Source organism: Echiichthys vipera, assembly GCF_963691815.1.
Source record: "Echiichthys vipera genome assembly, chromosome: 16".
In the NCBI taxonomy this organism is placed as follows: Eukaryota; Metazoa; Chordata; class Actinopteri; order Perciformes; family Trachinidae; genus Echiichthys; species Echiichthys vipera.
The window spans coordinates 29,420,437-29,447,042 of NC_139841.1; the positions used below are offsets into that span (position 1 = coordinate 29,420,437).

Here is a 26,606-nt window from a genome sequence, read left to right on the forward strand (position 1 = left end):
GGGGTGGAGAGGGGCCCACCTGTGGCCCCGGCCCTCACGCTCTCTCCCTCCTCCTCTCGTCTGTTCATCATGTTCTGCTCCTGTTTCCTCTCCATCTCCCGTCAGACGGCCGCAACTTAGGTTTAATGATCTCCCTCCTCTTCCTTATTCCACGCTCTCCTCCTCACCCACTGGTGTGCACAGGGGCCCAGTGCAAAAGTGTCCTCTAGGAGCCTAAACGTGTGTTAAAGTGTCCTCTAGGAGCATAAACGTGTGCTAAAGTGTCCTCTAGGAGCATAAACGTGTGTTAAAGTGTCCTCTAGGAGCATAAACGTGTGCTAAAGTGTCCTCTAGGAGCATAAACGTGTGTTAAAGTGTCCTCTAGGAGCATAAACGTGTGCTAAAGTGTCCTCTAGGAGCATAAACATGTGTTAAAGTGTCCTCTAGGAGCATAAACGTGTGTTAAAGTGTCCTCTAGGAGCATAAACGTGTGCTAAAGTGTCCTCTAGGAGCATAAACGTGTGCTAAAGTGTCCTCTAGGAGCATAAACATGTGCTAAAGTGTCCTCTAGGAGCATAAACGTGTGCTAAAGTGTCCTCTAGGAGCATAAACGTGTGCTAAAGTGTCCTCTAGGAGCATAAACGTGTGCTAAAGTATCCTCTAGGAGCATAAACGTGTGCTTAAGTGTCCTCTAGGAGCATAAACGTGTGCTAAAGTGTCCTCTAGGAGCATAAACGTGTGTTAAAGTGTCCTCTAGGAGCATAAACGTGTGTTATAGTGTCCTCTAGGAGCATAAACGTGTGTTAAAGTGTCCTCTAGGAGCATAAACGTGTGTTAAAGTGTCCTCTAGGAGCATAAACGTGTGTTAAAGTGTCCTCTAGGAGCATAAACGTGTGCTAAAGTGTCCTCTAGGAGCATAAACGTGTGTTAAAGTGTCCTCTAGGAGCATAAACGTGTGTTATAGTGTCCTCTAGGAGCATAAACGTGTGTTAAAGTGTCCTCTAGGAGCATAAACGTGTGCTAAAGTGTCCTCTAGGAGCATAAACGTGTGCTAAAGTGTCCTCTAGGAGCATAAACGTGTGTTAAAGACTCCTCTAGGAGCATAAACGTGTGCTAAAGTGTCCTCTAGGAGCATAAACGTGTGTTAAAGTGTCCTCTAGGAGCATAAACGTGTGTTATAGTGTCCTCTAGGAGCATAAACGTGTGCTAAAGTGTTCTCTAGGAGCATAAACGTGTGTTTAAGTGTCCTCTAGGAGCATAAACGTGTGTTAAAGTGTCCTCTAGGAGCATAAACGTGTGTTAAAGTGTCCTCTAGGAGCATAAACGTGTGCTAAAGTGTCCTCTAGGAGCATAAACGTGTGTTAAAGTGTCCTCTAGGAGCATAAACGTGTGCTAAAGTGTCCTCTAGGAGCATAAACGTGTGTTAAAGTGTCCTCTAGGAGCATAAACGTGTGCTAAAGTGTCCTCTAGGAGCATAAACGTGTGTTAAAGTGTCCTCTAGGAGCATAAACGTGTGTTATAGTGTCCTCTAGGAGAATAAACGTGTGTTAAAGTGTCCTCTAGGAGCATAAACGTGTGCTAAAGTGTCCTCTAGGAGCATAAACGTGTGCTAAAGACTCCTCTAGGAGCATAAACGTGTGTTAAAGACTCCTCTAGGAGCATAAACGTGTGCTAAAGTGTCCTCTAGGAGCATAAACGTGTGCTAAAGACTCCTCTAGGAGCATAAACGTGTGCTAAAGTGTCCTCTAGGAGCATAAACGTGTGTTAAAGTGTCCTCTAGGAGCATAAACGTGTGTTAAAGTGTCCTCTAGGAGCATAAACGTGTGCTAAAGTGTCCTCTAGGAGCATAAACGTGTGTTAAAGTGTCCTAGGAGCATATACGTGTGTTAAAGTCTCCTCTAGGAGCCTAAACGTGTGTTAAAGACTCCTCTAGGAGCATAAACGTGTGCTAAAGACTCCTCTAGGAGCTTCTCCCTTTAAAGCAGCAGCTGTGAAAAACCTGCTCACACTCAAAGTGACTGTGTCTCAGAGAGAAACATGGAAAATGTGACAGAAAAGGAAACCTGTTAGATGTGTGTGTGTAGATGTGTGTGTGTGTAGATGTGTGTGTGTGTGTGTGTAGATGTGTGTGTGTAGATGTGTGTGTGTGTAGATGTGTGTGTGTGGTGTGAGCGCACGGATGAACCTGGTCCTGCACTGCCCCCTGCAGGACATTATTATATACATGTAATTAAGGAAAAGTGAATTTTTAGAGACACAAACATCTAAAGTTCTAAAGGAGATGATTAACAACTATAATAATAAATAATATAATAATAATTATAATTTTAATAATAACAATAACAACAATAGTGTAGTGATTTTATTTTGAAAGGGTGTTGACGCGGATGTGCTGTGATGGTTGAGTGTCTGCTGCCCCCCAGAGGCCGCGGACCGGAACTACAGCAGACTAAACAATAAACACAGTTATTAAAGAGTAGACTTTATTATATAACTATTAATAAACTTTATATAGAGATATAAAATATGATTATATATTCATGTTATTATATTTATATATTTTTTAGATAATTCAACTTTATATTAAGATATAAAATATTATTTTAAAGATAAAATTCTTCATCTGAAGCTGAATAAATATAATAGAATATGTATATGATTATATTTATATATTTGTTAGATAAATAAACTTCATATAAATATAAATAAACTTTATGTTAATATAATAAATATTATTTTAAAGATAAAATATCCTTTATATAAAGATAAATAAACATTAAATAAAGATAAAACTCTTTATTAAAGATAAATAAACTTTATATAAAGCTGAATAAACATTAAATAAAGATATTAAATATATTTATTTTAAGACAAAATTATTTATTAAAGCTGAATGAACTTTATTTAAAGATAAATAAAGTTCATATAAAGATATAAAATATTGTAAAGATAAATTAACTTTATATAAATATAAATACATTTTATATAAAGATAAAAAACATTAAATAAAGATAAATAAACTTTATATTAGTATAAATAAGTTTATTTAAATATAAATAAACTTTATATAAAGATAAATAATTATTAAATAAAGATATTAAATAAGTTTATTTAAATATTAATAAACATTAAATAAATATAAATAAACTTTATTTAAACTTTATTTAAATATAAATAAACTTTATATAAATATAAATAAACTTTATATAAAGATAAATAAACATTAAATACAGATATTAAATGTATTTATATAAATATTAATAAACATTAAATAAATATAAATAAACTTTATATAAATAAACATTAAATACAGATATTAAATGTATTTATATAAATATTAATAAACGTTAAATAAATATAAATAAACTTTATTTAAACTTTATTTAAATATAAATAAACATTAAATAAATATAAATAAACATTAAATAAACATTAAATAAATATAAATAAATATAAATAAACTTTAAATAAATATAAATAAACTTTATATAAATATGAATAAACTAATATTATTTTTAAGATTAATAAACTTTAAATAAAGATAAATAAGTTTATATAAAGATAAATAAACATTATTTAAATATTAATAAAGTTTATATAAAGATGAATAACATTAAATACAGATATTAAATAAGTTTATTTAAACATAAATAAACATTAAATTAAGCTGAATGACCCTGGTGAGGAGGGTGCAGTAGCGGGGCTCCGCCGCGGGGGCGCTGTTGTCGCGCTCTCACCCATAAGCGGGGGAGTGAGAGGTGCATGAAATGGAGAAAAATGGCGGATCATGTGCAGGTGAGCAGAGCTTTCATGTTTTGGTATCTGACAATTCATCCACGGGCGCGACACTCACGGAGCGGCGACGCGGGCTCCGGTGCATGTGTTCCCGGGGCACGGAGCCGGTGGTGCGGCCGCCGGAGAGGCCCGGAGGAAGCCGTCCGTGTTCAGGGCTGCTGTCGGCGGGGAAAGAAAGGAGGATGAGTCCGCCTGTGTTGACTTGTGGCCTGCTGTCAGTGCTGCTGCGGCTGCGGGGTTAGCTTCCGTGCTAGCCACGGTGCTAGCGGAGAGGGGGGATTTCTCTGCCCCAGGAGGGGAAACAAAAGCCGGTGAACCCTCGGGTTGTACCCGGTGTGTCCCCGGTGTCGGCGCCGGGTGGAGGCACACCCTCGCCGGGGTGATTTCGTGTTTTATCGGCGTGTTGTAGTGAAGTAAACAATAAAACACACGGTGCTGGTGTTACGGTGTAACTGGTGACCGTGTTAACTGGTGACTTTCATGTAGGGATTCTCCTAAAACAATGATTTTATCGTTTAATAATGTTTCATCTAAGTATGTAAACATTTATGTAAGTTTAATTGTGTTGATAATACGTGTCAATCTCTCGTAATGTATCTTAAAATATGAGAAAGTTACCCATTAACACGGTCACCAGCTAAACCGTAACACTGTCTGGCCGCGGACGGGTAGCTGTCAAAGCTAACACGAAATGGTCCCTTTGGCGCCATAATGTGGACATTATTACTTATGTTATGAACCAACACGTTAATCTATTATTTATTAATTCCCCTCAAATGTTTAAATATTTATTTAATCGCCCTGTTTTGCTAAAGGTAGCCGATGCCCCTCTGTTAGCTAGGCTATGCTAGCACGCTAACGTTAGCTTCAGCACAGACGTCAACTTCTCCCGCTCGAGCCCGTTTTCAAAACACGCTTGTTTTCCTTGTTTTTAACTGTTTATCGGGTGAAGCTCGTGGACCCTCCGGGCTGCCGCCGGTCCCGTCCCGCGGCTGGAGGACACGGAGGGAAGGAGGACACCGGGGTTTTGTTCTTGTTCCCCCGGTGTTGTGTTTATGCGCGTAACTAAGCAGCGCTGTTTTGTTTAGTTAGCATCAAGCTAACGGCTCCGGACACATGTGAGGAGACAGACAGGAGAGAGAGACAGGGGGAGAGGGAGACAGACAGGGGGACAGAGGGAGAGACACGGGGACAGAGAGAGAGACAGGCGGAGAGAGAGACAGAGAGGGGGACATGAACAGAGACATACTGAGAGAGAGAGACAGGTGGATAAAGAGGATGATGGAGAGACAGACACGAGGGGTCGAGAGACGGACAGGAGGACAGAGAGAGCAAGAGAGAGACAGGTGGATATACAGGATGGGACACTGACAGGATGAGAGAGAGACAGAAAGAAAGGTGGACAGATGGGAGGACGGGGACTGAGAGAGAGACAGGTGGATATAGAGGATGATGGAGAGAGAGACAGACAGGAGAATGGAGAGAGAGACAGACGGGAGAATGGATAGAGAGAGACAGACGGGAGGACAGAAAGAGAGACAGACGGGAGGACAGAGACGGACGGGAGGACAGAGACGGACGGGAGGACAGAAAGAGAGACAGACAGGAGGACAGAGAGACAGATGGACAAGATTGTTCCGTCCTGAGAATTTGTCTCCTGGCTGCACGTCCTCTGTCTTTCTGTCCCTGTCTGTCTTTCTGTCTCCGTCCCTCTCCTTGTCTCTGTCCCCGTCCCTCTCCTTGTTTCTGTCCCCGTCCCTCTCCTTGTCCCCGTCCCTCTCCTTGTTTCTGTCCCCGTCCCTCTCCTTGTTTCTGTCCCCGTCCCTCTCCTTGTCTCCGTCCCCGTCCCTCTCCTTGTCTCTGTCCCCGTCCCTCTCCTTGTTTCTGTCCCCGTCCCTCTCCTTGTTTCTGTCCCCGTCCCTCTCCTTGTCTCTGTCCCCGTCCCTCTCCTTGTCTCCGTCCCCGTCCCTCTCCTTGTCTCTGTCCCCGTCCCTCTCCTTGTCTCTGTCCCCGTCCCTCTCCTTGTCTCCGTCCCCGTCCCTCTCCTTGTCTCTGTCCCCGTCCCTCTCCTTGTTTCTGTCCCCGTCCCTCTCCTTGTTTCTGTCCCCGTCCCTCTCCTTGTCTCTGTCCCCGTCCCTCTCCTTGTCTCTGTCCCCGTCCCTCTCCTTGTTTCTGTCCCGTCCCTCTCCTTGTCTCTGTCCCCGTCCCTCTCCGTGTCTCTGTCCCCGTCCCTCTCCTTGTTTCTGTCCCCATCCCTCTCCTTGTTTCTGTCCCCGTCCCTCTCCTTGTCTCCGTCCCCGTCCCTCTCCTTGTCTCTGTCCCCGTCCCTCTCCTTGTCTCTGTCCCCGTCCCTCTCCTTGTTTCTGTCCCCGTCCCTCTCCTTGTTTCTGTCCCCGTCCCTCTCCTTGTCTCTGTCCCCGTCCCTCTCCTTGTCTCTGTCCCCGTCCCTCTCCTTGTTTCTGTCCCCGTCCCTCTCCTTGTTTCTGTCCCCGTCCCTCTCCTTGTCTCTGTCCCCGTCCCTCTCCTTGTCTCTGTCCCCGTCCCTCTCCTTGTTTCTGTCCCCGTCCCTCTCCTTGTTTCTGTCCCCGTCCCTCTCCTTGTATCTGTCCCCGTCCCTCTCCTTGTTTCTGTCCCCGTCCCTCTCCTTGTCTCTGTCCCCGTCCCTCTCCTTGTCTCTGTCCCCGTCCCTCTCCTTGTTTCTGTCCCCGTCCCTCTCCTTGTCTCTGTCCCCGTCCCTCTCCTTGTCTCTGTCCCCGTCCCTCTCCTTGTCTCTGTCCCGTCCCTCTCCTTGTCTCTGTCCCCGTCCCTCTCCTTGTCTCTGTCCCGTCCCTCTCCTTGTCTCTGTCCCTGTCCCTCTCCTTGTCTCTGTCCCCGTCCCTCTCCTTGTCTCTGTCCCCGTCCCTCTCCTTGTCTCCGTCCCTCTCCTTGTCTCTGTCCCCGTCCCTCTCCTTGTTTCTGTCCCCGTCCCTCTCCTTGTCTCTGTCCCCGTCCCTCTCCTTGTCTCTGTCCCCGTCCCTCTCCTTGTCTCCGTCCCTCTCCTTGTCTCTGTCCCTCTCCTTGTTTCTGTCCCCGTCCCTCTCCTTGTCTCTGTCCCCGTCCTCCCGTCTGTCTCTGTCCCCGTCACTGACTCTGGACTCAAACACTTCATTTATCGTCTCGTCTCTGAAACGATCGTGATCTGGTTTTAAAAGATATTCTTGAATTTTCTTCCTTTTTATTAAAAATCAAAAACCTTTAATATGTAAAAGATAATTATTAAACAGATCATTATTAATAAGATAATTATTAAACGGAGCCGGCGATAATTAAATATGATCATTTAAAGTCTTTCAATGGAACCATATCCTGATTAAAACAGAGATTATGAAACATAATAATAATAATAATAATTATGTTTTATTGGTGTAGTTTTTTCAAAGGTGCTCAGACACTTAATGCAATAAAAATCATCACATTTAAAACTACAAATAACAAAAACATTAACATTTCAGAAGTAAATTATGGTAAAAAGAGGCAAAACATAACAACAGACGCATATTGATCAGAAACTCTGATGTGAAATATTCAGAGTTTATATTTTGCACTAAAGTTCGTAATGAAACAAGAGAAAACTCAGTTTTATGTTTTTAACCCACAGAAGTTTACAAACACAGACTTCAGTGTTATTTTAATATTATTTACTGAATTAAAATAAAATAATAACAGAATAACCATCTGTATAACGTCACAGACACGTCGTCTTCTGTCTTCGTTCATGTAATTCCATTGTTTTGGTTTGTTTACGTTCTTGTGACACATTTGGAAACTTTAAGTTTTAGTTCGTCGCCTTTTCTGTAGAATATAAGTCAGGACTAAGCCCCGCCCACGGCGTCCTGTCTGGTCCAATCAGGAAGCTCTGTCAGCGTCAGTTCTCTGAGTGTCCACTAGGGGCAGGTTTCATAACAGAGCAGTTTCTCATTGAGCCCCATGTTAAACAGGCCGTTTACACAGCATCATTAAACCTGTTTAAGGACAAAAGAACATTCTAGTCTGTGTGTTTAGCTCAGATCTCCATGACAACACTGAGGGGGAGGGGCTAGTTTTTATTTTATTGGAGGTTAAAGTTTATGAATAATTAGGGGCGTGGCCTCTTGAGTGACAGCTAGCCTCTGGCCCTCACTTCTCCTCGGAGGCTAGTTGTCAGGATTAGCATCATTAGCATGCTAACATACGCATGCTAACTCCGTCATCTGGACCTGGACTGAGGTCGTTCGTGTGGTGGTGTTTTCATGGTTGCTCTTCGATGGTCTGAACCAACAGATGGTTTAAGGAACACGCCGTGTTAGCGTTAGCTCTGTTATGCTAATTAAATAGCCTTGAATGCAGCCTGCTGTCTCTGACACAGACACAAGTTGCTAATGTGGAGCAGCAGAGGATTGTGGGTGTTTTCCAGTCTGTGAGCGTGGGACCGTGTTGGACATCAGTGTAAATCAGAAACGCTGCTGCTCTCGACTCACGGAGCCCGTGTTTTACTTCATATCACAGCCGGCGTCATCTCTGCGAGAGAAACAAGGCTCTCACTCATGTTTATCTAGTTACTGTCGGCTGTCACCGTTACTGTCTGCTGTCACCGCACACCGTTACTGTCGGCTGTCACCGTTACTGTCTGCTGTCACCGTTACCGTCTGCTGTCACCGTTACTGTCTGCTGTCACTGTTACTGTCTGCTGTCACCGTTACTGTCTGCTGTCACCGTTACTGTCTGCTGTCACCGTTACTGTCTGCTGTCACCGTTACTGTCTGCTGTCACCGTTACTGTCTGCTGTCACCGTTACTGTCTGCTGTCACCATTACTGTCTGCTGTCACCGCACATCGTTACCGTCTGCTGTCACCGCACACTGTTACCGTCTGCTGTCACCGCACACTGTTACCGTTTGCTGTCACCGCACACTGTTACCGTCTGCTGTCACCGCACACTGTTACCGTCTGCTGTCACCGCACACTGTTACCGTCTGCTGTCACCGCACACTGTTACCGTCTGCTGTCACCGCACACTGTTACCGTCTGCTGTCACCGCACACTGTTACCGTCTGCTGTCACCGCACACTGTTACCGTCTGCTGTCACCGTTACCGTCTGCTGTCACCGTTACCGTCTGCTGTCACAGTTACTGTCGGCTGTCACCGTTACTGTCGGCTGTCACCGTTACTGTCGGCTGTCACCGTTACTGTCGGCTGTCACCGTTACTGTCTGCTGTCACAGTTACTGTCTGCTGTCACCGTTACTGTCTGCTGTCACAGTTACCGTCTGCTGTCACCGTTACCGTCTGCTGTCACAGTTACCGTCGGCTGTCACAGTTACTGTCGGCTGTCACCGTTACCGTCTGCTGTCACCGTTACCGTCGGCTGTCACCGTTACCGTCTGCTGTCACCGTTACCGTCGGCTGTCACCGTTACCGTCGGCTGTCACCGTTACCGTCGGCTGTCACCGTTACTGTCTGCCGTCACGTTACTGTCTGCCGTCACGTTACCGTCTGCCGTCACGTTACCGTCTGCCGTCACGTTACCGTCTGCCGTCACGTTACCGTCTGCCGTCACCGTTACCGTCTGCCGTCACCGTTACTCTCTGCTGTCACGTTACTGTCTGCTGTCACCGCACACCGTTACTGTCTGCTGTCACCGCACACCGTTACTGTCTGCCGTCACCGCACACCGTTACTCTCTGCTGTCACCGTTACTGTCTGCTGTCACCGCACACCGTTACTCTCTGCTGTCACCGTTACTCTCTGCCGTCACCGTTACTCTCTGCCGTCACCGTTACCGTCTGCCGTCACCGTTACTCTCTGCTGTCACCGTTACTCTCTGCTGTCACCGTTACCGTCTGCTGTCACCGTTACCGTCTGCTGTCACCGTTACTCTCTGCTGTCACCGTTACTCTCTGCCGTCACCGTTACTCTCTGCCGTCACCGTTACTCTCTGCCGTCACCGTTACCGTCTGCTGTCACCGTTACTCTCTGCCGTCACCGTTACTGTCTGCCGTCACCGTTACTGTCTGCCGTCACCGTTACTCTCTGCTGTCACGTTACTGTCTGCTGTCACCGCACACCGTTACTGTCTGCCGTCACCGCACACCGTTACTCTCTGCTGTCACCGTTACTGTCTGCTGTCACCGCACACCGTTACTCTCTGCTGTCACCGTTACTCTCTGCCGTCACCGTTACTCTCTGCCGTCACCGTTACTCTCTGCCGTCACCGTTACTCTCTGCTGTCACCGTTACTCTCTGCTGTCACCGTTACCGTCTGCTGTCACCGTTACCGTCTGCTGTCACCGTTACTCTCTGCTGTCACCGTTACTCTCTGCCGTCACCGTTACTCTCTGCCGTCACCGTTACTCTCTGCCGTCACCGTTACTCTCTGCTGTCACCGTTACCGTCTGCTGTCACCGTTACTCTCTGCTGTCACCGTTACTGTCTGCTGTCACCGTTACTGTCTGCTGTCACCGTTACTCTCTGCCGTCACTGTTGCTGTAGTCTTCCTATGTGTTCGGTGCGTCGCCGTTGGAAACCTGATTGTCTGCAGCCGTTTAAACTTCCTGTTTGATGTGTAAATAAAGTTTTGTGACGTTGTTGAGCAGCAGCAGTCGTTCCTGATGTGCAGGGTTGGGTTCTTTATCTGAGGCCTGCAGACTTTTCTCCCAATAATCCTCCTGGACCTCAAACGCCCCGCGCTCGTACCGTCAGCAGTGAACGCACCGCCGCGCAACGCCTCTAATCTTCCCCTCTGACCTGCAGGAAACCACCATTTTCAACCACCAGTCAGTGACTGAGCATGACTCAGCACTTGATCTTTATTAATGTTTGTCTCAGTCTGCTGCTGCTGCAAACGTGCACGTTTATCTCCGCGCACGTGGAGGGAGATCTGCTGTTATTTGGAGGTTTTAAAAAAGTGTAAACGTGCATTTTTAATTTTAAATGAATGTTTAAAAAGTTTAGATCTGCAAACGACATTTATTCAGACGATTAACGGATCATTAACTTTATAAGTCACTCTGAGATTTAGTTTATTATGAAACCAGAGAAGAAGAAGAAGAAATGAGTCATTTCAAACTCTCAAACATCTGCTCACTAATCATCAGACCATGCTCTCCTCTGTGTGACGGTGTAACGCAGCATGCTCTCCTCTGTGTGACGGTGTAAAGCAGCGGGCTCTCCTCCTTGTGACGGTGTAACGCAGCATGCTCTCCTCTGTGTGACGGTGTAACGCAGCGTGCTCTCCTCCTTGTGACGGTGTAAAGCAGCGGGCTCTCCTCCTTGTGACGGTGTAACGTGGCGTGCTCTCCTCTGTGCTCCTCTGTGTGACGGTGTAACGTGGCGTGCTCTCCTCTGTGTGACGGTGTAACGCAGCGTGCTCTCCTCTGTGTGACGGTGTAACGCAGCATGCTCTCCTCTGTGTGACGGTGTAATGGTGTAACGCAGCGTGCTCTCCTCTGTGACGGTGTAACGCTCTCCTCTGTGTGACGGTGTAACGCTCTCCTGTGTGTGACGGTGTAACGCTCTCCTCTGTGTGACGGTGTAACGCTCTCCTCTGTGTGACGGTGTAACGCTCTCTCCTCTGTGTGACGGTGTAACGCAGCGTGCTCTCCTCTGTGACGGTGTAACGCAGTGTGCTCTCCTCTGTGTGACGGTGTAACGCAGCGTGCTCTCCTCTGTGATGGTTTAACGCTCTCCTCTGTGTGACGGGGTAACGCAGCGTGCTCTCCTCTGTGATGGTGTAACGCTCTCCTCTGTGTGACGGTGTAACGCTCTCTCCTCTGTGTGACGGTGTAACGCAGCGTGCTCTCCTCTGTGACGGTGTAACGCAGCGTGCTCTCCTCTGTGATGGTTTAACGCTCTCCTCTGTGTGACGGGGTAACGCAGCGTGCTCTCCTCTGTGTGACGGTGTAACGCTCTCCTCTGTGTGACGGTGTAACGCTCTCCTCTGTGTGACGGTGTAACGCTCTCCTCTCTGTGACGGTGTAACGCTCTCCTCTGTGACGCTGTAACGCTCTCCTCTGTTGTCTTCTCCAGGGCCTTGCCCAGCTGGAGATCCTCTGTAAGCAGCTGTACGAGACGACCGACACTGCCGTCCGACACCAGGCGGAGAAAGCTCTGGTGGAGTTCACCAACAGCCCCGACTGTCTCAGCAAGTGTCAGCTGCTGCTGGAGAGAGGAAGCGTGAGTAGACGTCTCTAAACAGCATCTGTCAGCATTAGTTATCGTCTGTGACCATCAGTTAATGTTTCTAAGCATCATTTAACGCCTGTGAACATCAGTTAACGTCTGTAAACATCAGTTAACGTCTGTAAACATCAGTTAACGTCTGTAAACATCAGCTAACGTCTGTAAACATCAGCTAACGTCTGTAAACATCAGCTAACGTCTGTAAACATCAGTTAAAGTCTGTAAACATCAGTTAACGTCTGTAAACATCAGTTAACGTCTGTAAACATCAGCTAACGTCTGTAAACATCAGTTAACGTCTGTAAACATCAGTTAACGTCTGTAAACATCAGCTAACGTCTGTAAACATCAGTTAACGTCTGTAAACATCAGTTAACGTCTGTAAACATCAGTTAACGTCTGTAAACATCAGCTAACGTCTGTAAACATCAGTTAACGTCTGTAAACATCAGCTAACGTCTGTAAACATCAGTTAACGTCTGTGAACATCAGCTAACGTCTGTAAACATCAGCTAACGTCTGTAAACATCAGCTAACGTCTGTAAACATCAGCTAACGTCTGTAAACATCAGTTAACGTCTGTAAACATCAGTTAACGTCTGTAAACATCAGTTAACGTCTGTAAACATCAGTTAACGTCTGTAAACATCAGTTAACGTCTGTAAACATCAGTTAACGTCTGTAAACATCAGTTATCGTCTGTGGTTGAGGCAGATCTTTACCTCATCTCTATCACAGCTGTTTAAGTGACTGGTGACCGGAGAGACTTTAACATTAGAGCGGCGTTGCTATGGTTACTTGTGAGGACAAACAACATGGCCGACAGGGTTCACAGCAGCGTGTGTCAGGTCTGTTTATATGAGAGTGTGTGTGAGGAATGACGTTGTGTTCCTGTCATTGCAGTCGTCGTATTCTCAGCTGCTCGCAGCCACGTGTTTGTCTAAACTGGTCTCTCGAACCAGCAACCCTCTGCCCCTCGAGCAACGCATCGACATCCGTGAGTATCTTCAGCTCTTCTGCCGCACAAGGAGGGAAAATACTGATCTGTTTATCACAAACGGTGCAGAACAGCACTTTGATTATTAGTGCATAATCAAAGTGGGCATAAATTCACTGTGAAGTCAGCAAAAACATATTTAATGTGAGTTTCAGTTTCGTTTTCCTCGTTAGGGGCGGAGCCTCTTTAAACAAGTGAATCTCCAACGCTGTCGACGTTTCTGAGAGTTGGAAACAGGCGACTGTGTAGAGACAGAATTTACACTCATTGTTGCAGTAACTAAATTTTTCTGTGAGTCTTAAAGGTGAGTTGTTCTGCTCTGACGACGCTGTGTGTTTGTTTGTTTGTTTGTTTGTTTGTTTGTGTGTGTGTGTGTGTGTGTGTGTGTGCGTGTGTGTGCGTGTGTGTGTGTGTGTGCGCGCGCGTGTGTGTGTGTGTGGTGCAGGGAACTATGTGCTGAACTATCTGGCCACGCGGCCGAAGCTGGCGGCCTTTGTGACGCAGGCGCTGATCCAGCTGTACGCCCGGATCACCAAGCTGGGCTGGTTCGACTGCCAGAAAGACGACTACGTCTTCAGGAACGTCATCGCAGACGTGACACGCTTCCTACAGGTGTGTGTGTGTGTGTGAGAGATCCTGTGTAACTGTGTGTGTGTGTGTGTGGTTGATGTGTAACTGTGTGTGTGTGTGTGATGATGTGTAACTGTGTGTTTGATGTACAACAGTGTGTGTGTGTGTGTGGGATGATGTGTAACTGTGTGTGTGTGTGTGTGTGTGATGATGTGTAACTGTGTGTGTGTGTGTGTGTGTGTGTGTGTGATCCTGTGTAACTGTGTGTGTGTGTGTGTGTGTGATACTGTGTAACTGTGTGTGTGTGTGTCTGATAATGATGTGTAACTGTGTGTGTGTGTGTTTACAGGACAGCGTTGAACACTGCATCATCGGGGTCACCATCCTGTCACAGCTGACCAATGAGATCAATCAGGTGGGTTTCTTCTTCTTCTGCTGCTTCTTCTTCTTTTGCTTCTTCTTCTCCTTCTCCTTGTTCTTCTCCTTCTTCTGCTTCTCTGCTGCTTCTTCTCCTCCCCTCTCTCTCTCTCTCTCCTCCCTCTCTCTCTCTCTCTCTTCTCTCTCTCTCTCTCTCCCTCTCTCTCTGTCTCTCTCTCTCTCTCTCTCTCTCTCTCTCCCTCTCTCTCTGTCTCTCTCTGTCTCTCTCTCTCTCTCTCTCTCTCTCTCTGTCTCTCTCTCTCTCTCTCTCTCTCTCTCTCCCCCTCCTTTACTAACGTCGTGTGTTTCTCGTTTCAGGCCGACACGACGCATCCTCTGACCAAACACAGGAAGATCGCGTCGTCCTTCAGAGACTCGTCCCTCTTCGACATTTTCACGCTTTCCTGCAACCTCCTGAAACAGGCACGTCGCTTTTCACACACGTTAGAAACAACTCCGTCCCTTTTCACACACGTTAGAAACCACACCTCTGTTCAGGGTTCTTCATTGCAAACACAGCCCACAGAGATGCTAAACGGAGTAAGCTAACGTGAACACATGATCCGGCGAGTAGCGTCCAGCTGCAGCCTCTGAGCGGAAGCCCCTGACGTGACACAAGCTCCTGACGTGACGGTAGTGACGCAGGAAATATGCATTGGAAGTTACTTTTTTCAAAATAAAATACAATTAAAGCAAATAATTGTGTGTATAAGGGGAAATCCAGTTTAATTTCAGTTAACTGACACAAATTATAATTAAAAACACTTCTTCCCATTAAGATGAAGCCCCTGACGTGACACAAGCCCCTGGTTTGACAGACGTGACGTAGCATTCACGCAGTTTACAGGTCGATGTTTTTTTTCATTAGCGCTGGAAATTTAAGAAGCTTTTAGCAGCTGACAAAAAATCTCTATGCAGGAAAACCCCGCACACATCTCACAGGTGGCAAAAAACCTTTATCAGATGTTATCAAACTAGCAGAATGCTAGTTAGCTCGTAGTTAGCCAGGCAACAGTATCGATGTAGCAAAGCTTACCTTGTTTTTAAGTGTCTCCGTTATTTGGCACAGAGTGACAGCGAGTATCCTCAAAGACGTCATATCTGGTATTCTACGTCAATTCTGTCGAGCCAGAGGACTGTGGCGTGGAGCGAGACCGTGGGTGCTGTTAGCTGCTGATGTTAGCCACTGTTAACTCGCTGCTAATGCAGATGAACTGCTAGTTTGCTGATGTAGCGACATCCTGTGTTGAGTGGATAACATCAGCTGATTCATCCAGACTCCTGACTCGCCGTTTGTAAACGACTTCATCAGCTAACGTTGCAAAGCGACCGACACCAGATCCATGCAGCGTAGCTAAGTTCCAGCTAGCTGGCTAACGCTGGAGAAAACAAAAATGTACATGATGGTCAACAAAACGTTGTGATGTATCGATGCCGCCCGGGTGCTGATAAAAATCCCAGAGAAAACACCGGCGTGGAATATATTGTGCTGTTAGCTGCTAATGTTAGCTACTGTTAGCTCCCTGCCAATGTTAGCTACTGTTTGCTCGCTGCTAATGCAGATGAACTGCTAGCTGGCTGACATAGCAACATCCTATGATAACGTCAGCTGATTGATTCGCACTCCTGACTCGCTCGCCGTTTGTAAACGACTTCATCAGCGAATGTTACGAAGCGACCGACACCAGATTCATGCAGCGTAGCTAAGTTACAGCTAGCTACTGTTGTGGCAGATGAACTGCTAGCTGGCTGACGTAGCAACATCCTGTCTTGAGTGGATAACGTCAGCTGACTCCGGGGCTGCAGGTCAAGAGTTCATGAGCGCTGAGTTTCTGATGGAGGCTCAGATTTAAAGGAATAAGTTTGAAGACGTTTTACTGAATTCCACCGTCTTGTTTTTGTTTCAGGCTTCGGGGAAGAACCTGAACCTGAACGATGAGTCCCAGCACGGTCTGCTGATGCAGCTGCTCAAGCTCAGCTACAATTGCCTCAACTACGACTTTATAGGAACTTCCACAGACGAGTCGTCGGACGACCTCTGCACCGTTCAGATCCCCACGTCATGGAGATCAGGTAGCTGTGGAGGCGGCTGAAAAACGTTTTTAAAATGGTGGGATTAGGTGTTTAAGACATAAAGAAGGAGACTGAGATGCATGATGATGCACGAATCCCCTGAGAGCTTTAAAAACCACTAAAATCACCGTTTAAATGGATCCTGGAGAAACAGCAGTCACATTAAAACACTGAAATCATCTTAAACCGTGTTGTTTTTGTGCTTCTGTCTCTTTAAATCTCAGTCAGTCGTTAAATAACTCAGCTTTGGATCAATAAAGTGTTTCTATTCTGTTCTAACAGAAGACTATGAGACAAAAGCAGACGTTTGAATGTTGTTGATGAGCGCCCCGGGCAGCTGCAGCCGTCCTCTCGGTCTCGAACCGCCGTCCTGACGCTGTTTTCTGTTTGATTTGTGTTTTCCAGCGTTTCTTGATTCCTCCACGCTGCAGCTCTTTTTCAATTTATATCATTCCATCCCTCCGTCCCTCTCCCCGTTGGTAAGTGCTCCTCACATCGTGATAACGCTCCCAGAGTCAATGTGAAGCCTCCTGTCTGAGACCCTGCGTGTGTGTGTGTGTGTCTGCGCGCGTGTGTGTGTGTGTGTGTGTGCAGGTGTTGTCATGTCTAGTCCAGATCGCCTCCGTGCGGCGGTCTCTCTTCAACAACGCAGAACGAGCGAAGTTTCTTTCACATCTGGTGGACGGAGTGAAGAGGATACTGGCGAACCCACAGGTGTGTGTGTGTGTGTGTGTGTGTGTGTGTGTGTGTGTGTGTGTGTGTGTGTGTGTGTGTGTGTGTGTGTGTGTGTGTGTGTGTGTGTGTGTGTGTGTGTGTGTGTGTGTGTGTGTGTGTGTGTGTGTGTGTGTGTGTGTGTGTGTGTGTGTGTGTGTGTGTGTGTGTGTGTGTGTGTGTGTGTGTGTGTGTGTGTGTGTGTGTGTGTGTGTGTGTGTGTGTGTGTGTGTGTGTGTGTGTGTGTGTGTGTGTGTGTGTGTGTGTGTGTGTGTGTGTGTGTGTGTGTGTGTGAGACAGAGACGTGTGTCCGGGTGTGTGTGAGACAGAGACGTGTGTCCGGGTGTGTGTGAGACAGAGACGTGTGTGTGAGACAGAGACGTGTGTCCGGGTGTGTGTGTGTGACAGAGACGTGTGTCCGGGTGTGTGTGTGTGACAGAGACGTGTGTCCGGGTGTGTGTGTGACAGAGACGTGTGTCCGGGTGTGTATGTGACAGAGACGTGTGTCCGGGTGTGTGTATGTGACAGACGGGTGTGTGTATGTGACAGAGACGCGTGCCCGGGTGTGTGTGTGTTGCTTGTTGTCTGACGGTGTGAAACGTGTTTCAGTGTTTGCCAGATCCCAATAACTACCACGAGTTCTGTCGTCTGCTGGCGCGGCTGAAGAGTAACTACCAGCTGGGGGAGCTGGTCAAAGTGGAAAACTACCCCGAAGTCATCCGCCTCATCGCCAACTTCACCGTCACCAGTCTGCAGGTGGGTGTGCTCTGGTGGTACACACACATCTGAGCCCAGGGAGGTCGTGTTGGACCTGATCCCACCATAATCTGACGTTACACGTAGGGGGGCGGGGGCGACGGTGACGATCTCCCAAAGCAGAGCGATCGTAGCGTCGTCTGTAGGACGCATTCTATCCACTGCTGTCAAATCACACTATTGGCTCGTCCGCCTCATGCCCCGCCCTAAAAACACACCGATCAACCAATCACGGCCAACTGCAGGCAGTAACGTGTTTGATTCAGAGAGCAGAGGGACGTCACGGCTGAGAGGAGTTACGTCTTTCCTCAACAGCACGCCAGCGTCCGACTGTCGCGTCCCCTTAACGCTGTCCGTCCACACTTAGATGTGAAATTAGCTGCACAAAGACTGTTAAATGTCCGTGCACCAGCGGCTCCTGATGTGTTTAACAAAGAGGCAGCACCAAGCGTACGCAGCACGATCACCGCAGACGCAGCAGACGCTCCTCGGTCCGTCTGCGTACGCGTTCAGACGCCAGATAAAAGCTGTTGTTCTGCTTTTAAACTGGCTCCACTTCCTTAAAAGTTATAGTTAAAAGTTCCCCCTCTGGGTCCTGATCTGTCACGACGACCGCCAACCTTCAGATCCTCTCTGTGTAAATGCTTTGTGATGGAGGTGAACCTGTGGAGACTGACGCTCTCTCTCCTCTCCGCTGCTGCAGCACTGGGAGTTTGCCCCCAACAGTGTTCACTACCTGCTGAGTCTGTGGCAGCGTCTGGCCGCGTCGGTGCCCTACGTCAAAGCCACCGAGCCCCACCTGCTGGAGACCTACACCCCCGAGGTCACCAAGGCCTACATCACGTCACGGCTGGAGTCGGTCCACGTCATCCTCAGGTGAGATCTGCTGCAGTGTCAGGGTTTCTTTAGGGTGATAAGGGCGGTCAAAGACCACGTTAGTCCTCACACTCACCCTCCCCCGGTGTCACACTGAACGCCGGAGGAAGTCTTTTCTTCCTGTGGCGGTCAGACTCTATAATTCATCTCCCCACTGGCCAGGTGAGGAACAGTGGAGACGCTGTGTCCTGAGAATCACTTTAGATCATCACTGCATCACTTTAGATCATCACTGCATCACTTTATATCATCACTGCATCACTTTAGATCATCACTGCATCACTTTATATCACTTTATATCATCACTGCATCACTTTATATCACTTTATATCATCACTGCATCACTTTATCACTTCAGGTCTGTTGCACTCTGTCACATTAAGTTCATTGTTTGATTTATTTGATGTTGACTTCTTGTCACTCTGACCCTTTCCCACCTTCGTATTGAAACTGTTGCACGATCATTTCCCTGAATCCTGAATCTTGAACCTGTGCGCTCCGCAGAGACGGCTTAGAAGACCCTTTGGACGACGCCGGCCTGGTGCAGCAGCAGCTGGACCAGCTGTCCACCATCGGGAGGTGCGAGTACGAGAAGACGTGCGCTCTGCTGGTCCAGCTGTTCGACCAGGCGGCCCAGAGCTACCAGGAGCTGCTGCAGTCCACCAACTCCAGCGCCGCAGACATCACTGTGCAGGAGGGTACGTGCTGCACACACTTTGAGACGCTCAATAACCTGGTTCAAGTATTTTCTCTTTCACATACGAGGAATTCGCTGTTGTTGTTGTTTCGGTGCAAAACGCTCAAAATAAACACGAATAGAAAGTTCTTAAATATGATCTGAAACACAGGAGGAGGTGCAACATGTTAAAGAAGCTGGTGGGTGGACGGGGGTAGCTGTTCATGCTAAGCTAAGCTAAGCTAAGCAGCTGCTGGCTTCATATTCAGATTACAGATTAATAATAATAATAATAACTTTATTTGTACAGCACCTTTAAAAACAGCAGTTAAAAAAGTGCTTTGACAGCAAAACAATCAAAATACATAAATATTAACAAAACAAATAAAGAGGTAGAATAGAACCATAACTGACACGTCATTGAATAAAAGTGCACAGAGGAAGTAAAGACAGTTCTTAATAAAAGCTTGTTAATTATTTTAAGGTGCTTAAAAAAAGAACAACATTGAGATAAAAGGATAAAAAGACGACATCACAGGAAGTCAAGTCTATAAAAATGAGTTTTGAGATTTAAAAAATGACACTGAAGATATTTTTATCAAACCATCGACAAGAAATGTTTCTTTCCCAAAGAATCCGGTTTATTTTCTCACATACAAGGAGTTTCACAAAATAATAAATAAAAGAAACTACGTTAAAGTCAAGAAAACAGAAATTTACTGATGTTAAAATAAAAAAAAACAAGTGTGCAAAATATTTTTAAATGGAGATTAAAGCCGACGCTGATTTAACTCCACCGTGAAATCATCCCAGGGTCTTTGTCTGCACTTTAATCCTCAGTAACCATGGAGACAGTTTTTATTAAGGTAGAATTTCAGGAGAGATGCTAACAGCTGGACGTGGCTAACAGTGATTAGCTCGGGGCAGCACGGTGAAGGCATTCAAAGGTCTTTTTTAACCACTAATGCTGCTGAAAATAACAGCAAACCTCTGCAGCAGCATGAGAAGAGTCCCTACACACACAACAAAGCAGCAATGGGCTCCTTCCACTGTAATGGACTTTACTATGAGAGGAGCTGGTACAGGGGCCAGTAGGTAAGTCTTTAAAACACTCTTTAATAAACTCTGGCTTCACTAACTACACTGCTGCTGCTTTGTTGTGTGTGTAGGGACTCATCTCTCTCTGTGTGTGTGTGTGTGTGTGTGTGTGTGTGTGTGTGTGTGTGTGTGTGTGTGTGTGTGTGTGTGTGTGTGTGTGTGTGTGTGTGTGTGTGTGTGTGTGTGTGTGTGTGTGTGTGTGTGTGTGTGTGTGTGTGTGTGTGTGTGTGTGTGTGTGTGTGTGTGTGTGTGTGTGTGTGTGTGTGTGTGTGTGTGTGTGTGTGTGTGTGTGTGTGTGTGTGTGTGTGTACTCTTCTCATGCTGCTGCAGAGGTTTGCTGTTATTTTCAGCAGCATTAGTGGTTAAAAAAGACCTTTGAATGCCTTCACCGTGCTGCCCCGAGCTAACCACTGTTAGCCACGTCCAGCTGTTAGCAATATTTGTGTTTTTTAGGTGTATCTGTATCGGCTGCTGTGTTCACCTATAGTTTTTTCCCGTCATTATTCACAGACTGGCATCCACAGGCAGCTCCGTGTGCTGCAGACGCCTTTTTAAGTCCAATAAATGTTCCTTTTTTCAAATTGAGACTCATTGTGTCATTTTTATGATGTAAAGCGAGGAAGAAAAAGTAGAAACGGCTCTAAACAGTCCATATCGGTCCCTCCCTGCTCTCCTGGATCCTGTCTCCATGGCTTATTTGATGTGTTTAAGTGCCAAACAGACCCTGGGGTGATTTTAAGTTGGATCGTATTCTGCAGAAACGTTTTTAAATTCTTCTTATTGTCTGACATAAACCCGTGCGCCCTGAGCAGCAGCAGCTCTTTGTAGCGACAGACGCCGCCCTTTAGCTTCGTAGCACACTAGTGTTTTTAAATAATGCAGGCATTAAACACTCACAGGCGAATTCACAAAGGACGGACCGCAGCTCCACGAACCCAGCAACACTCTCAAACCTCTGTCTGCTCCGTCTCCACGTCCAATTCACAAAAGAGTTTACGTCAAAGACACCAAACACAAACACGCACATGGAGTTTTGCAGCTGAGTGCAGTTCGCCTGTTAGCGCTCACACTAACGGGCCGATTTAGCGTCAAATGTCTGCTTATTACCTCTCTCAAATACGTGCAAATACGGTTTCTTTTTGTCTTATTTGTGCAGGTTTAGCGGACGCAAAAGCGGCGCAATCCTTTTGTGAATTCGCCTGTGAGTTACCGTGCACTTCATTTCAGCTGCTTCAGCTTTTAGTGAAAATCAAAATACTTGATCAGTGAATGAAATGAAAGTGTTGTCTTGCTCTTTGAGGATGTAAGTGTGTGGCTAACGTTGCGTTCCCCTCCCCGCGCAGGTCGGCTGACATGGCTGGTTTACATCATCGGGGCGGTTATCGGCGGAAGGGTGTCGTTTGCGAGTACGGACGAGCAGGACGCCATGGACGGAGAGTTGGTCTGTCGGTAAGAACTCGAGAGTAACGAACATCTGTTGAGGTAGAAACACAGAAAGTTTCTTGTTATTTTGCAGTTTGAAAGTTTTTTTTAATCAAAACAGAAAGAAAATAGAATAAATTCTTACGTTAAATACTGACGGGTTCATTTTCCTTCTTTGTTTCAGTCGACAGATTAAATCACATTAATCATTAATTATGAATCATTGAAGCTTCATTCCTTTGGTTCAGAGCCAAACGAAAACTCTCTTAAATAATTAAAACGCCTTTATTGTAGAGGCACAGTCGTGTTGACCTAAAAACAAACTCTGACGTAACAGTCTGTCGGATCCACGCGTGTTTAATTATTTAAAAGAGTTTTATTTTGACTTCGTCTTCTGATCCAAAGAGCTCAAACAAACAGGAAGCGCTCCTCTCCTCTCAAAACCTTCTTTTCATTTGTCTTAGGGCGTGCTCACACTGTCCTTCTGGCCGGGGCCAAAACCGTTTTTTCAGCTAAAGCCTAGTACCTTTAAGCGTGTGAGTGCACCCGCTCCGCGCTCAACTGCGGCCAGCGGACCGTCTACGGCCGGCTTGAAAGAGGTGGGCTTTAGCGGAGCCGTTTGCACATGTACGAGCACGAGCGTGCGCACGTGTACGAGCACGAGGCCTACGGCAGTAGCGTTATGTCCGTCTGTTGGGACATAGAAAAAAGAAGGAGGGACCATGCGCGGACATTTCAAACAATGGCGGTGAAAGGTTCACGTTGGTGTGATGCGGAGGTGGAGTGTTTACTGCAGATTTGGTCGATGAAAAGATTCAAAAACAGTTGACAAGACGCACAAAAACTCTGAGGTCTACGGAAAGATCTGGAAACAAAGCCACGCATCGCCATGACGTCATCAATGCGTGTGACGTGTTACGGCGTGATGACGTATAGGCAGCAAGAAGCATTCTCCGAGGCCCAGGTAGTGTGAGTACAAACGGGCCTGGAGGGGGGGACAAGGACCCTAAAGTCCGGGTCGCGGTGCGGAAGGACAGTGTGAGTGCGCCCTTATATGATGAAATGATCATTATTAAGATTATTATATTACTGACAAGCTGCTGCGTCACCTTTGCCTTATTTATTCCAATTATTTTGGTTTTAATTTGATGTTCTGGTGTTTAAAATGTGGTTTTATGCAACACTGAAAAGCCACAGTCGTCTGCATAGAAAAGTACATTTTCAACAGAAGATCAAGTCTTTCATTTATAACAGAAACAGCAGAGGCTCCAAAAGACTCCCCTGTGGGACGCCACATGCTCTAGGTGGAGTTCTGGACACGTCAGTTTGTTTAATTGACTTTTTGAAACCTGACTGTAAAAAAAAAACTGCAAAAAAACTGGTTTAAATAATAATAACTGGTCACATGAAGGGTTTGGGTCACGACTGAACTGTTACTGATCATAGAGAATTCTTTACTTACAATCTTCAGTTTTATGCAACGTAAAAAAGCCGTCATCGGCATAGAAAAGTACATTTTCAACAGTAGTCGAATCCGGCGAGCCGTTTGTGTGTTTCGCCATCTAGCAGCAGCGCCGCCATTGCTTCGGTGGCGTCTCCCTCCAGTCTGATGATCCTGAAGTGAACTTTTTCGACTTTGACCTGTTGTTTTTATGCAGCTTTACTTTTGACAACGATGTCGAGGAAGAACCTGAACAACTCTCTGCTGCTCCAACAGCAGGGATTCAAACCTTTACCTCATGAAGAGCGCCCCTGTCTGAGGCCGTACGGTCTACAGGGATTCAAACCTTTACCTCATTAAGAGAGCGCCCCTGTCTGAGGCCGTACGGTCTACAGGGATTCAAACCTTTACCTCATGAAGAGCGCCCCTGTCTGAGGCCGTACGGTCTAAAGGGATTCAAACCTTTACCTCATGAAGAGCGCCCCTGTCTGAGGCCGTACGGTCTACAGGGATTCAAACCTTTACCTCATGAAGAGCACCCCTGTCTGAGGCCGTACGGTCTACATGGATTCAAACCGTGACCTCATGAAGAGCGCCCCTGTCTGAGGCCGTACGGTCTACATGGATTCAAACCGTGACCTCATGAAGAGCGCCCCTGTCTGAGGCCGTACGGTCTACAGGGATTCAAACCTTTACCTCATGAAGAGCGCCCCTGTCTGAGGCCGTACGGTCTACAGGGATTCAAACCTTTACCTCATGAAGAGAGCCCATTTGTTCCCAACAGACACTCAGTTCTGGTTCACACTCGTCTCACAGTGAACAGCATGAGGCTGCCGAGCTCAACACAGTGAAAACGTAATGTCAGCTAAGCTAACAGTGCTAAGCTAGCTCACATTAGACGCCGTGGTGACACACAGGAAATGAACTAAATGTGCTGTTATTACCTGATGAGCACAGTGTAAACGTCAGGTATGTGAGTTCATCAGTGATGGAGGGAAATGATCACAGCGCTCTTCATGAGGTAAAGGTTTGAATCCACGTAGACCGTACGGGCTCCCGTTCACGAGCATCAGACTGGAGGGAGACGCCACCGCAGAGATGGAGGCTGCTTCACTTCCTGTTCTTCACCTGATTCGTCTATAATAGAAACAGCAGGGGCTCCGAAACACTTCCCTGTGGGACTCAGAATAAATGAACCTGTTGAATTGACTTCTTGAAACCCGACTCTTTAAGTATAAACCAGAGTTTAATCATTAATACGGGGACAGAGCTGCCTGAGTGTTGCGTGCGTGTTGTTTATGCTGTAATAAAAATAAGACACGTGTGGTTTGAACCCTCAGGGTGCTGCAGCTGATGAACCTGACCGACTCTCGGCTCGCTCAGGCCGGCAACGAGCGCCTGGAGCTGGCCATGCTCAGCTTCTTCGAACAGTTCAGGAAGATCTACATCGGCGACCAGGTGCAGAAATCATCAAAGGTAAACGCTGCTGTTTTAACTAACGCCTCTTCTGTGCCGGACAGCGCGTCCTCTGTAGCGTGCCGTGTTAAATTAACCCCCGCCCGGCTTCACCCGCCCCCTCACTAACCCTGCACCGTCTGCTGTTAACGGGGGGCCGAGTGCGTAGGAATGAGCGGGTCTTTTGTCTGTCTGCTGGTGCTGACTGCGGCGGTTTTCTCCAGCGCCACCCAGTCTCCGTCCGCCTCTTACCCGTGTTGTCCTTTTGTGCTGTGTGACGTGTGTGAAGCACACCGCTGCACGCTGCACGCTGACTGACGAGTGTGTTCTCTTTGTTCGGGGCAGAAACTGCAAAATGTGAACGTCCCAGATAAGTGGTGTGAATGTCGACGCCGTAGTTTCCTCCACGTGTGAACTTTGGTTTGGTGTTTGGTGTTTTAGTGGAGAAGAGTTCGTCCCAACATCCAAACACAGCAGTTCCTTTGTGTGCGTGTAGCTGCAAGTGCCTCAGTGACCTGTGACGTAACGCTCTCACTTTAGTACCTTTAGAGACGAACCTCAACCTGAACGTGTTGCTCTCACGCTGCTTTTCCACCGTTTCTTGTTTTTCTCGTTATCAAAACTCGTTTGTTTTTATAATTTCTACCTCCGTCGAGTCTCCGGCGTCTCCTGATTCAGCTGCTTCATATTAAAAGCTTTTAAAGAAGAAGAAGAAGAATTACTTTATTCATCCTGCAACGGGGAAAATAAAGAAAAGGAAAAGTGTCACATGACTCCACATGCAAATAAAACACACATGCAGGTGTTAAAACACTAAGCTAGCAAACATGCTAGTGTTACCACATGAACACAGTTAGCTAGTTACACACGGTAAACGTTAGCCTCATAAACATCATGCTGATTCAATTAGCTTATCACCGTTAGCACACAACAACAACATAACAAACCAATCAGTCAGTTTTAACACACAGCTAAACAAGCTAGTGCTAATAACTCACATCGTAAATGACTTCCAACATCACCGGAGAATGAACGGAACTGGTGGTGCGGACATTTACGCTAGCGACGTAAGCTACGCTAGCGACGTAAGCTACGCTAGTGACGTAAGCTACGCAAGTGACGTAAGCTACGCTAGTGACGTAAGCTACGCTAGTGAAGTAAGCTCCGCTAGTTAGGTACCTACGGACTACACTAAGCAAATAACTGACGTAACACGGACGCTCACACTAAATAAACAGGCGGTACTTGGAGAATTCACAACACATGACGTTTACTGAAGTAACGCTATCGATAAAATTATTCACTTTCACTGAGCTTTTATTGTGAAAGGTAGGAAATAGTTTAATAGCAGCCGACCGTTGTGTTGTTGTGTTAAATCCTCAGCAGTAAACGATCACTGAATGGTTGAAGTCTTTATTCTTCGTGACAAAGCTTCGTAAAATCGACCTTGATCTGAAATAATGTTGTCACTTTTCGCAGCATCACGACGCATTTCTGCGAAAAAGTCCTCCTGAGAAAAACAACTTTAAAAACGCTTTAACGTGCCGTCGCAGCAGCATGTACACAAAGGAAACCTGCGTCTGTAGATCACCCTCTATAATATAGTAATATTATATAATATTGATGTTTCTAATGTTGTGGTCGTTCACGTTGGCGTGTGTTTTTAATCGCAGCTTTATCGACGACTGTCCGAAGTTCTGGGTCTGAACGACGAGACGATGGTACTCAGCGTTTTTATCGGGAAAATGTGAGTAAAAAGTTTTATTTTGAAATGACCCAATGTCTTTTCATCCAACAGGAAGTGTCTTTTCTTCAAACAGGAAGTTTCTTTTCTTCAAACAGGAAGTGTCTTATTTAAACAGGAAGTGTCTTATTCAAACAGGAAGTGTCTTTTCTTCAAACAGGAAGTGTCTTATTTAAACAGGAAGTGTCTTATTCAAACAGGAAGTGTGTTATTCAAACAGGAGGTGTGTTATTCAAACAGGAAGTGTCTTATTCAAACAGGAAGTGTCTTATTCAAACAGGAAGTGTCTTTTCTTCAAACAGGAAGTGTCTTTTCTTCAAACAGGAAGTGTCTTTTATTTAAACAGGAAGTGTCTTTTCTTTAAACAGGAAGTGTCTTTTATTCAAACAGGAAGTGTCTT

The 26,606-nt window shown here is 46.3% G+C and overlaps 1 protein-coding gene across 2 annotated transcripts in view; it reads left to right on the forward strand.

Moving 5' to 3' along the window:
* Positions 1-3,710: 3,710 nt before the first annotated feature.
* Positions 3,711-26,606, forward strand: part of xpo7 (exportin 7) — a 31,341-nt gene continuing 8,445 nt past the window's right edge. Inside the window, exons 1-16 of one of the 2 annotated variants that reach the window (XM_083930465.1) lie at positions 3,711-3,774; positions 11,818-11,964; positions 12,874-12,967; positions 13,413-13,579; positions 13,887-13,952; positions 14,273-14,377; positions 15,862-16,027; positions 16,433-16,506; positions 16,622-16,741; positions 17,348-17,494; positions 18,198-18,370; positions 18,875-19,068; positions 21,301-21,345; positions 21,488-21,593; positions 24,348-24,483; positions 26,136-26,209. In XM_083930465.1, the coding sequence (XP_083786591.1) occupies positions 3,742-3,774; positions 11,818-11,964; positions 12,874-12,967; positions 13,413-13,579; positions 13,887-13,952; positions 14,273-14,377; positions 15,862-16,027; positions 16,433-16,506; positions 16,622-16,741; positions 17,348-17,494; positions 18,198-18,370; positions 18,875-19,068; positions 21,301-21,345; positions 21,488-21,593; positions 24,348-24,483; positions 26,136-26,209 (1,847 nt within the window). In that variant the 5' untranslated portion in view covers positions 3,711-3,741. The remainder of the gene's footprint in view (positions 3,775-11,817; positions 11,965-12,873; positions 12,968-13,412; positions 13,580-13,886; positions 13,953-14,272; positions 14,378-15,861; positions 16,028-16,432; positions 16,507-16,621; positions 16,742-17,347; positions 17,495-18,197; positions 18,371-18,874; positions 19,069-21,300; positions 21,346-21,487; positions 21,594-24,347; positions 24,484-26,135; positions 26,210-26,606) is intronic. The other variant, XM_083930466.1, reaches the window with a different exon arrangement.